The sequence below is a fragment of the Clarias gariepinus genome, chromosome 9 (genome assembly GCF_024256425.1).
Source record: "Clarias gariepinus isolate MV-2021 ecotype Netherlands chromosome 9, CGAR_prim_01v2, whole genome shotgun sequence".
Classification (NCBI taxonomy): Eukaryota; Metazoa; Chordata; class Actinopteri; order Siluriformes; family Clariidae; genus Clarias; species Clarias gariepinus.
Window position 1 is genome coordinate 24,382,518 of NC_071108.1, and position 12,950 is coordinate 24,395,467.

Below are 12,950 nucleotides of genomic sequence, written 5' to 3' on the forward strand. Positions count from 1 at the left end.
AGGTATGTAGTTGTGTTTAAATTGAATGCAAATCTTTATTGGGGTGATGTATCTTCATACGATATGTATAGACCATGCTTTGAAATCTCACCATCTGCTGAACTACAAGCTAAAGCCACAGGCAAAGTGCGCTCTGGCTCTCAGTGGGACATTTTACTGTCACATTACCAGAACAATGACATAAAAACAGATTTTTGTAAAAAAAAAAAAAGAAAAAACTAAATAAAAGTCCTAGTCAAACATTATATTCTAATGTGGTGTGTGTGTGTGTGTGTGTGTGTGTGTGTGTGTGCATACATGTTCTGTGGGTTTTAGGCACTGGAATACCTGTTTAAGTTTATTGTTCAGTCTCGCTCTCTATACTCACGGGCTACATGCGGCATGGAAGAGGAGCAGTTTAGAGCCAGCATTCATGAACTCTTCCAATCCATCCGTTTTCTGCTCAGCTTGGACGGACGAAATGCTGAGACACTTGTCTGCACACAGGTAATGCATACATATTTGTAATATTTGCCTGATCATAAAGTTTCAGTGTCATGAGAGATAATTTTAGAATATATAAATAGTTTTTTTCTTTCTTTTTTTAATTTATTATTACAAACTGTAACAGAATGTTTTGTGCATTGATTCTTTAAATCACAGGGATGTTAAAAAGCACAAATCTTAAATGTCAACATTGTGTCAAAATTAATTTGCCTATATGGTGTAAATTTTGAATGATGCTATAACTCAATTCTCTCAGCAGTTTTGTCACAAGGAGTAAATCAGCCTGAAGTTGTGTTTGTGGAAATAAAAATATGCAATTTAGTATTAATATTAATGATGGTTGAGTAAAAAGAAGAAAGTTGATTTAAGTGACTTATAGCTTGGAAAGGTTGTTGCTGCCAGATGGGTTGATCTGAGTATCCGTAACTGCTGATCTACTGAGACTTTCACTCATAACTATCTCTAGTGTTTACAGAGCATGATCTGAAAAAGAAAACATATTCAGTAAGTGGCAGTTCTCTGGAAAACAAATCCTTGGTGATGCCAGTGGTCAGGGGACAATGGACAGAATGGCTGGAGCTGATAGAAAGGCAGCAGTAACTTATATAACATCTCATTATAACTGGGGTATGCCAAAGGGCATCTCTGAATGCACAGCATGGTGAAGCTTGAAGCGATGAGCTACAGCAGCACAAGGTGCCAGACCACACAAGGTGCCATTCCTGTCAGCTAAGAACAGAAAACTGGGGCTACAGTTTGCATGGGCTCACCAAAATTGGAAAATAGAGGATTGGCAAAATGTTGCCTCTGATCAGTCACAATTTTTGCTGTGACATTCATATGGTAGGGACAAAATTTGGGATAAACAACATAAAAGCATGGATTTGTTGTGCCTGGTATCAATAGTTCATGCTATTTTACATGCTATAGTTACATGGTAATGTAATGGTGTAAGGATATTTTCTTGTCACACTTTGCGCCCATAACCATTAATTGTTTAAATGCCACAACCTAACTGAGAATTGTTGCTAAATACAGTACGTCAATCTCTTTATGACCACAGGATAGCATGCCATGTTAAAAGCTAAATTGAAGCCTTCTCAAATTGGTTTCTTCATGACTATGTCCTGTACTCAAATGGTCTCCACAGTCTCCAAATCCCAATTCAATAGAGCAGCTTTGAGATGTGGTGGAACGGGAGATTAGCATTATGAATATTCAGCCAACAAAGCCTGATTCTATTAGGTCAATATGGACCAAAATCTGTACGGATTGTTTTCAGCACCTTAAATCTCTGTCATAAAGAATAAAGGCAGTTCTGAAGGCACTAGCGAGTCAACCCAGTACTAGGAAGGTGTCTCTAATGTAGTGGCTGGTAACTGTATGTGTGTGAAAGTATATACAGTAATTCACTTTAGTTTTCAATGGTTGCACCCTATCACAGTACAGAGATATGTCTGTGGTCTAAATTGTACAATGGAGTTTGGAAAACCCAATTGGAGAACAGCTCATAGCAGGCATAACCAGCTGTACCAGAGCAACTGCTTCCTTTATATCCTGTATGTATCCCATGTGTCTTGTATACAAAGTCATTGCACTCCTCTTGATTTTTACTCTTACTGCTTTTTTCTTTCTTTCAGTATGATACTTTGATAAATATTGAAGTGCATCATGGCTCCCAAATGCATTAAAATAGTAATTTAGTAGTTAGGATGTTTTAGTAGTAGTTAGGTTGTCCTATTTTCTTTAATTAGAATAATATATAAATCCTAGTTTTAAGTTCAGAAAAGAAGAATATACTGTATAATGATTAAAAAAGTTTTACTAAAATGTTTTCCTGTAGTCAACCATGTGTGCCTGCAGACAATAATTTAGCAAAATGATTCTGAAAATGGTGTTTATCTCTTTTCGCTGTCAAACTGTTTATATGCATATTATTCTGAAGCTGAACCAAAGAAATTCTAGTTAGGGAATTTATGCAGGATTTAATAGAACAAGAAGATTAAGTTAATCTATGTCCCTAATGGCACATTACTGTAGATGTTAAAACGTCTCCTTCTACCCTGTTCAGGCCACATTACTGACCAGTTTTCCAGACATCTTTGATGAGCTGCTGCAGATGTTTACGGTGCAGGAGGTGGCTGAGCTGGTGAGAGGGACACTAGCAAGCATGCCAAGCACTGTGGACATCGGTCAGTCCATGGATGTGGTTAAACTCCAGTCAATATCACGTACTGTGGACAGCAGGCTTTTTTACTTCCCAGGTAGGACATGTGTATGTTGGGATTGGCAGTCTTTTTATCTTCTGTCATGGTATTACCCCAAGGATGGTTCAGTGTACAGCAGTGGTTAAAGTAGGTGACAAGTTGACGAAGGAGTAGCGCTTACTGAGTAATGCTCATTAAGTACTCTTCTAACTCAATTTCATGTAAGAGTGTAGGAGGCCCAGTGTAGCAGTTACAGTAGTAAAGGCACAAGAAGGAGATAGAGAAGACAATGAAAAAGTCTTCTGGGTAGCTGAATAGATGGTCTGGGAACTGATTGGGGAGATGAGACAATGCACAACCTCTGCTATAGGCATTATGGGTGAATATTAACCTCTGTTAGTATACTGATGAGTGATCTAGCTTTGAGAAACAGCAGATATTAGGAACACCCAGGAGGCAGTGCCAAAACTGTATAACTGTTGCCGAAATTATGTAGTTAGAAACCTTCTGGCAAGGCTACAGTATGATTGTGGACCTTGACACTGGATGGTGAAAATAATTTAGGATTCTCATGTACTGTAGGGCCACTGCGGGGCTTATATCTTACAGAATAAACACATCCAACCAATGAGCTGCTGGATTATATACATGGTACATGTACCAGTCAAGAGTTAAGACAAGTTTTAATCTTTTTGTACACTCTAGGACTACAGTATACGAGAGATTTTAAAACTATGAAATACCATAATGAATCAGCCACTGTTACCATACACTGTAAGTTACCATACATGTGGTATATTTTTATAATAGCAACTTACTACACATTGTGGTATACTGTGGTATTTATTATAGGACCTTACTATGCATTGTGGTGTAATGTAGTATTTATTATACTGGAGGACGTTACTATGCAGTATGGTATATCGTTGTATTTGTTATAGGAAGTTACAATACACTGCGGTATACTGTAGTATTTATTATAGGAAATTACAGTATTAAACACTAGTATGCTGTATGATTTACTGTGGTAAGTTACTATAAGCTGTAATATACTGCATTATTTATCATCCGAAGGTACTAGACACTGCGGTACTAGACACAAGCTGTAATATACTGCAGTATTTATCATATTTATTATACTGGAGGATGTTACTATGCACTGTGGTACTCTGTAGTTTTACTGTTGAAAGTTACTATGCACTGTGCTCCAATGCAGTATTTACAATAACAAGTTCCAATGTGTTGTGGTATACTGTAGTATTTATTATAGGACCTTACTATGCATTGTGGTGTAATGTAGTATTTATTATACTGGAGGACGTTACTATGCAGTATGGTATATCGTTGTATTTGTTATAGGAAGTTACAATACACTGCGGTATACTGTAGTATTTATTATAGGAAATTACAGTACTAAACACTAGTATGCTGTATGATTTACTGTGGTAAGTTACTATAAGCTGTAATATACTGCATTATTTATCATCCGAAGGTACTAGACACTGCGGTACTAGATACAAGCTGTAATATACTGCAGTATTTATCATATTTATTATACTGGAGGATGTTACTATGCACTGTGGTACTCTGTAGTTTTACTGTTGGAAGTTACTATGCACTGTGCTACAATGCAGTATTTACAATAACAAGTTCCAATGTGTTGTGGTATACTGTAGTGTTTATTATAGTAAGTTATTAGACTAGCCTCTTGCCAATGCAGCCTGTTCCAAGCAGACTTGAAGAAGCAAAAATGAATGCTAAATTAATGGACCTTCATGAATTACATTTGAAGATTTCATAAATAAAAGCTTAATACTTGCACTACATATACAGTACAGTAAATCTTTCATACACACAACATGTCTCTGTTGCAGAATCTCGGAGTATTTTACTTCCCGTAGTACTTCATCACATTCACTTACACTTGAGACAGCAAAAAGAGCTACTGCTGTGTGCCAAAATCCTAAGCAGCATCTTCTCCATCCTCAACACTAGTGCTCAGGTACAGTCACACACCCTGCTACTAAAGGATGTTTTATAGACCATAGACTCTTACTGTACCTGGTATACATTTATTACCACACTTTACTGTGTTGTGTGCCATTTCTTTGTGTTCTTTTAGGAGTCTTTGTGTGTTCAGGATGAGGTGGAGATGATGGTAGAGAGCTTATTAGATGTACTCCTGCAAACACTCTTATCCATCATGAGCAAGAGCCAAGCAGTGGAAAACAGCAGAAATCAGCGCTGTCCCCAGTGCACAGCTGAGATAACGGTGAGCTCTTCTCAATAGCTTTCACCCCTTTTGTCCACTGCTTTTTGATGACTGTTCAGCAGCGTTTATCATAATCCACATCTTGGAATCTTTTCTGTTCTATTCAGGTAATAAGGATCCATGTTTTTAAAAGGGCTAAGCTGGAAAAATTGAGTTTGGCTTAATGAATAGTCATTATAATATTCTTATTATTATCAGTTATAATTTTTGTAATATAAATTCTGAATATAAATTATCTGACCTTAAAACAGCAAGTGTTCCTAGGTCACTGGTAATAGTTAACTTAAATAGTTAGCAAGTTAACTAGTTAATAGTTAATATCACAACCAGACATCAAGATGTTTCACAAAAACTTTTTTTTTTTGTATGTTTTGTTTTCAAAAAGGTAGATAACATTATCACTTTAAGTGATAGTTCAGGTTTTTTTTTAAATTAAAATTGAAATGTATATAAGTTCCCTACCATTCACGTTTGGACACACCTTCTCCTTTAGTATTATTTTTTCAACATTGTACATTAATAATAAACATATATCCAAACCTATGAAATAACCAATATGAAATTATGTAGTAAACAAAAAAGGGTTAAACAACCCAGATTGGCCAAAGTATGTAATACTTAGAAAGGACTTATAGTGGAACCTTGAATTACGAGCATAATTCGTTCCAGAACCAGGCTCATATTCCAACTCGTAAACCAAATTAAATCTTCCCATAAAAAATAATGGAAACTCAAAATTAACTCAAAATATAAAGTAAAAATAAAACAAATTAACCTGCACTTTACCTTTTAAAAAAGTAAAAATAAATCCCAACAGATAAGTGTTTCCGTTTGTGCACGCAGGCGCTGTGTGGGTGTGTGTGAATCTAAAGTAAGCTCCCCTCTTCCCCTTCTCGTCTTACACAGTTACCCTTTCTCCACTCTTTCCACACACTTGTGTGCACACAACGGAAACACTGGTTTATCAAAAAAATAAAGAAATAAAGAAATCTGTCTAATGACACACGATTGAGCGTCACACTAACGGAATCACTGCTGTAAAGTAAAAATAAATAAATAATAATTCAATTAACCTGCACTTTACCTTTGAAAAGAATCCCGACAGAGCAGTGTTTCTGTGTAGAGCAGAGAGAAAGAGTGTGTGTCTGCGAAGGTGAAAGTAGTAGGGGTCTGTGTGTGTGTGGGGGGGTGGGGGGGCACGGTGTTTAATGATGCGCACGCACACAGACACACACACAGCAAGCTAAGCCTTGAGCAGAGAGAGAAAATGGATCTTTAACCTCTTTAATGAGACTTGCTTTTGCTTTACATGCGCACTGTATACACACGCATACAGATACAAAATAAAAGATGTTTTACGCACACACACGTGGTCACAGTGTGAGCAAGCATAAATGTTTATTATACCAGTAAGAGATGCGCACAAGACCCAGCAGGGGAGACGATTACCCACAATTCCGCAGCACAAGAGAGGGAAAAAAGGTTGGTTCAGTTGTGATCACGTGATGCTCTGCGTCAAAACAAGAAGCGCATGCGTGATACATGATACTCGGTACTCGTAAACCAAGACTTGTTCGTCAAAATTTATTAAAAGTCTTTGCTCGTTTTGCGGAACACTTGCAAACTGCGGTACTCACAATCCGAGGTTCCACTGTACTTACTTACGAAAGGAAAATAGCCTATATTATTATCGGTGTCTTTTGTTGTTATACTGAACTGCAACAAAATGGTGCCAGGAAATTAAAACCAAATGTATGCCATGACAGTATGTACATTTAGCTTTGATGTCTGCTTGGCATACTCATGGCATTCTCTCATCAGATTCACAATGTAGTGACCTGGAATGGGTTTTAATTCACAGTTGTGCCTTGTCAAGAGATAATGTGTGACCTTTCTTCTTAATGTGCTTTAGACCATCAGTTGTCTTGTGCAGAGGAAGGGTGGGTACAGAGTGAATAGCCCTATTAGTGTTATTACAACTAGTGTACAAATCCATATCATGGCAAGAAACACTCAATTAGGTAAAGAGTAAAGACAGTCAATCATTACAAATAAAGGTCAGTCATTCAGAAAAATCTCAAGAACTTTGAAGGTATCCCTAAGTGTGGTTGGCAAAAGCATTAAACATTAAACAGTCCCAGGAAAGGAAAAACCAAGAGCTACCTCTGCTGCAGAGGAGAAGTTTATTAGTATAACCAGACATATTTCAACATCCACTGTTCAGAGGAGACTGCATACGTCAGGCCTTTTTAGTTGATTTGCAGCAAAGAAACCATTACTTCAGAAGAACAATGAGCAGTAGAGACCTGCTTAGGCCAAAAAGCACAATGAATGGACATTAGATCAGGGAAAATCTGTCCTTTGGTCTGATGAGTCCAAATGTCAGACATAGAGAGGAAAAACAGACGGTTCCTGAATGTATGGCTCTCTCTGTGAAAAATGAAGAAGGAGGTATAATGATTGGGAGCTGCTTTGGTGAAGACTCTAGTTTGTGACTTGGTCAAAATTGAGGGTACACTTAACCAGCATAGCTCCCGCAGCATGCGACATGCCATCCCATCTGGTTTGCACTTAGGAGAAAGTCCTTATTCGTTTTTTTCAAAATGACCCCAAACACACATCTAGGTTATCTAAGAGCTATTTGTCCAAGAAAGAGAGTGATGGACTGCTGTATCAGATGATCTGGCCTCACAATCACCTGATCTAAATCAGGCCAAGATGTTTTGAGATGATTTGGACCAGAGAGTGAAAGAAAAACAGCTAACAAGTACTCAACACCAACTGGAAACCATTCCAGGTGACTACCTCATGAGGCTAACTGAGAGAATGCCAAGAGTGTGCAAATCTGTCTGCAAAGGAAAAAGGTGTCCCAAACTTTTGACTGGTACTGTAAATTACAATAGGTCTTGGACGTTAGAAATGTTCCTGTGCAGGAACACATAGTCTTTCTTAGATTATTGTCTGAATTAGAATTATAGCTTATTTGATTACATTTTTCTTAAAAGCAATCTTTGCTTTGATTTTTCATATATTAACTTAATAGTGGCAATAAGTGAATATTTAGTTTTGTTGCAGGAATGATGTAATTTTAACAATTCACTGATAATTCAGTTGATACTTTAGAAATAGTACAGAATCAACATATTCTCCACAAAGTTTTTGTTCACAAAGTTTTTGTTCACAAAGTAAACTGGATTTTTTTCAGTTTTGCTAAAGTATGATAAATGATAACATACAAACATGGAAAAGATTGCATTCTAATAAACTGAAAATAAACTGAAGAAGACATTTGTAGGTTGGTGTTGCCATCTGGACTGCTGACTCCGCTTTCAGCAGGAAAGGGATCTTTTTTATTATAATATACTGATAAGCTTTTGTAATTCTTGGGAGGATTTTTTTTTTTTCTCAAAGTGTTTTAGAAAGGATGGTGAACATCTGCCAAAGAGGCTAAAATCCTTCTCAGATGTTTGCAAGGCCTGCTCAATGCCCAGTTCCTGTAGGGACTGCATGGGTTTGATTTCTGCTTGTGTGCTTGGGATTTCCTGTAGAGATGAGAGATGTGCTTGATCACTGTGTGTATGTTTGACATTTTATAGGGAGAATATGTCTCCTGTCTCCTGTCTCTATTGAAAATGATGTCTGAGCTGCATTTCCACCACCTGCTCAACAACTTCCACAGCAAAGATGAACTTAAGGTGAAAATCACAAGAGTGCTTTGATATTATGTAAAGAAACAATATTCTCTCAAACCTGCAACTAACAAGGATCGTAAGACATGAATCCATGGACCTTTATTGTAAATTCCAAACTAGATATAATACAACTCATGTAATGGAAGTTTATATTTTGTTGTCTCTCTATAATTGGGTCTTTTGAGTAAATCGTCTCTTGTCATGACAGGAGTTTCTGCTAAAGATCTTCTGTGTGTTTCGAAATCTGATGAAGCTTGGCGTGTTTCCACGAGACTGGAGTGCTATGCGGCTTCTTACCAGTCAGTGAGTACTTACTCAGTTATCAGGGTCAGTACACATAAACCCACACAGATTGTGGTGCTACATATAAAGTCACTAATACAGTAGTATAATTGGGTAATAATACAGTAGTATCGATCAATAAATGTACTCTTACTGATGAGGAGCGCTTGTGTTTTCCGAGCAATCTTTCTCCTCAGAGTGTTTAAGATGACTTATGTTTTCAAAGTGAAGGCAAAAGCAGAAAATGATATTGCTTTTGGTCAGTTATTTGATGAGGCAAAGGTTACAGTGAGATACCGGACCGGTTGTGTGAAATTAATTTAGCGTTCAAATCATTTCAAGCAATATAATATAGCAAGATGTAATAACATCTGTAACCAGATTGGGACCAAATGAGTTCATAAGGTAGGAGATAATAGAAATCAGTTTTATTGTAAATATCAAACTTTGGGTATTATACTTACTGTCCATTTTTGGTACACTCGTTTAAGTGCCCTTTAACATCGCAGCAACTTAATGCATTTAGGCATGTAGACATGGTCAAGAGAATCTGCTGAAGTTAAAAATAAGCATCAGAATAAAACGGGAAAAAAAGGGGGATTTTATTCACTTTGAACATGTAATGATGGTTGGAGTCAGACAGGCTGAGATGAAGTATTTCCAAAACTGCTGATCTACTGGTGTTTTACAGAATGGTTTAAGCTTAAAGAAAGGCAACAGTAACTCAAATAGCAATTGAGGTACAGTATAGGCTGCAGCAACAGAAGATCACACTGGGTGCCACTCCTGCCAGCTAACTGTCTGCTATGACATTTTACTGGTAAGGTCAGAATATCACATTAACCCTTTGCTTCAAGACATTTCAATAGACCTGATGCCATTAATAACTTTGCACCCTGCATGCATTATTTTGGATATACACACAGCTGATTTTTTATCGACTGCAATAGTAAGAAATTTGTAAAACATATTGCTTAACATTTCCGTATTGGGATCTGCTTGTTAACTTCCAGGTATAACCTGAACAGCAGCAATAACTTACATTAAAAACATTTAATGGCTATAATTTGGCCAAGACTCCTGTCCTGTATCCCTCATTTACAGTGTGAATGACAGGAGAGGGTTGAGAAGTCCTAATCATGAAGATACAGTATGAATAAGCAGTTTTTTTTTTCCCATTAAATTTAGTTTAACTCGATTTCATTTGTATAGTACTTAGAATAGACTTTGTCACAAAGAAGCGTTTTAGAAAGTTGGATATAGATCTAATGAGCAAGCCAGAGGTGAATGTGGCATTTAAAACTGAATGAGATGACAAGAAGAAGAAACCTTGTAAGAATTCCATCCTTTTCAGGTGACACCAGATTTTTTACAGAGTTAAGTCAAATGTTCAGTATCGGAAAATTGTAGGAGCTGTGGGATGAACACAGGAAAGACTTCATAATGACAACAGCAGCTCGTAGGATGCTCATCCATGAAGCAAGTGTGGCCCCAGCTTTTGCATCAACTATTTAATCTTCATTAAGGGTGGCCAATGCAGATACAGTAAATCCTATAATTGAATAAAAGTAGATATACCATAGGTTTCTCCAATGAAAGTAGAAATCCTCCATTTACTTGGGTCTTTACTTAAGATGATATGTCTAAATGTGCCATGTGTACAATATGTGCCATAATGTACTGTACTGAAACTAGTGCATTTCAGATGTGCATTTGTCAACAGGGCACAGCTCTGCAGTTGTTTTTGAAATAGGTCTCTTAACAGAGGAAAAAGTATTCATAGTATTCAAGTATTATTTCCGCTTATAAGGAAGTGGTCGTGAATACGGATCAGTTTGAAAAAAGTGGCAGAACAATTCCTTCCCCTGGCTATACCACCTGACGCCTACTTTTGGGGAATTTTAAAGGAGAGTGTATTCAACTGTGAAGATCTGCCAAGAACTGTGCCTGCATTACGTGAGCAATATGTGAGGAGTCTGCAGCAACCTTTGAATCCAGGTTAAGAATCTTGTTGTGAATGATACTGTATGAACACCATCTACAGCGAGGTGTTACATTTAAAGTGCCCCAATTATGCCATTTTAAAGGTTGCTAATATCGCTTAATATGTCTCTTAAAACAGGTTTACATGTATGCAAGGTCAAAAAACACTTTAGTTTTCTCCAAAAATAGATTTAATTTTACCCTATATCTAAATGATTCGTAAACGACTCGTGTGGCGCAGTTCGAAGATTCCCGTGAGCCCTTACTGCTGTGATTGGTCAGATGGCACGGTGATTTATGATTGGTCTACTGCTACAGTGTGTGTCGGAAAACGAAACGCCCATGACCACAACTAAACGACGGCCCTTAAAAAATCTTCGAAAGAAAATGATCCCCAACAATCTCTCCTTCTCTCGTCCAAACATATAACGGCAGCCCCCTACCCCAACGTCACATTAACAAAAGTGTGGTAACGTTAATCGTAAGATGGTGGGCAAGTTGTTCGCGACGTAGAACGTGGGCGGACATTATGCAAATATGTTACGGAGTGATGTGGATCCGTAACAGAGTAAAAATAGATTTGCTAACGACTCGTTTAGGCGAATGTGAGCCGATTCTTTTTTTTTAATAGACAAAGACTCCATTTATCGTGCACTGTCAGCATCACAAATAGTGCAGATAGTTTATGTTCACATACAGCTATATGATGCACTGCATGAAAGAAAATATTTAAAAAAGCATAATAGTGGCACTTTAAATGGGCTTAATATCAGTATCTAAGTACTGAGCTTGTAATAGCTTATGGTAGCCTTTAAGTCACAGTAAAGGATTCTCTCTCATTCTCTCTCTCTTTCCAAACATGCTGTTTTCATTATCGTCTGGAATCACCCGGACTTCTGATTTTAAACACCTGCTACATGATTAAGAGCTGCTGATGCTGGTTAGATTGAGCTTTCAGCTGGTGGCAATATTACATTTTTAAATGATACACATCACTGTTATGTAATGCCTTGCTCAAATATACAGTAGTGAAGTAGAAAGTACAAATATTTGATGTAGGATGGGGTGGAGTCCTACAGTTACCCTCCACCTTTGAAGTAATTCATAAATTCATAAATTAATCATTCACCATTCCATATGCTTTAAATTTTGTTTTAACCTATCTCTCTACCCTAAATAGTCTTACTATTTAAAAGATGATCTGTTGATTAGCTTGCCTTCCTATATGTTACAGAATTGAGGAACACCTAGCGTTATGAATTCTTGAATCTATTTTTACACTGTTGCCTCACTTCTTTAGAGTTGAGGGTTTAATTCTCACTGTATGGAAGAAGTAAATGTAAAGTTCATTGTGAAATGCAAAATAAATAAATAAGTTTATTGAAAAAATCTCGAATCTTGATTTATAAATTTAAGGACACAAATCTTCAATATAATGATTCCAGCAAACACGAGGCTTCGAACTGACCCATGTCCCTAAGCGAGACTTCATTTGACACTCCCCCTTCTGCTTGATACAAGCTTCTGAGCTTCTGTGTCATAGTAACATCACTAGTATTGTGTCTTCTATTATAGGTTGATTGGCATTTTCAAATTGCCCAGTGGATGAGTGAAAGTCTGTTTTCTTGCAATGGATAAATGGATGGATGGATGGATAAATGGATGGATGGATAATCGCACATAAGGGTAAAAAATTTGAACTTCAGTAAGTGATAACGAAGGTCGATTGGAGCAGGGATAATCGTTCCCCCAAATTTGCTTTTTAGCAGGATCAAGCGAATTAATGACAAGGTTTGGACCTATTTAAAAATTATTTTTTTTTAAATGGAAAGTGATATAAAATGTATCAGAGAGTTATGTCATATAAAAAAGCTGAGTAAGCAGAGAAATAGAGCATGTACAGTAGATGTTGTTTCCAACCTAGAGCTTCAGCTGCTAAACAAACCTACAGCTGCTAAAAATATAAAGAATTCAGAATATGCAGTTCTACTCTTATTGGTTCCTGACTTTTTGAACACCCTGTAAATG

At 37.1% G+C, this 12,950-nt stretch overlaps 1 protein-coding gene across 2 annotated transcripts in view; it reads left to right on the plus strand.

Moving 5' to 3' along the window:
• Positions 1-12,950, plus strand: part of LOC128530426 (dedicator of cytokinesis protein 3-like) — a 78,879-nt gene that overhangs the window by 44,712 nt on the left and 21,217 nt on the right. For both annotated transcript variants that reach the window (XM_053504376.1, XM_053504378.1), the window contains exons 23-28: positions 316-486; positions 2,558-2,750; positions 4,568-4,695; positions 4,816-4,965; positions 8,562-8,660; positions 8,866-8,960. In XM_053504376.1, the coding sequence (XP_053360351.1) occupies positions 316-486; positions 2,558-2,750; positions 4,568-4,695; positions 4,816-4,965; positions 8,562-8,660; positions 8,866-8,960 (836 nt within the window). The remainder of the gene's footprint in view (positions 1-315; positions 487-2,557; positions 2,751-4,567; positions 4,696-4,815; positions 4,966-8,561; positions 8,661-8,865; positions 8,961-12,950) is intronic.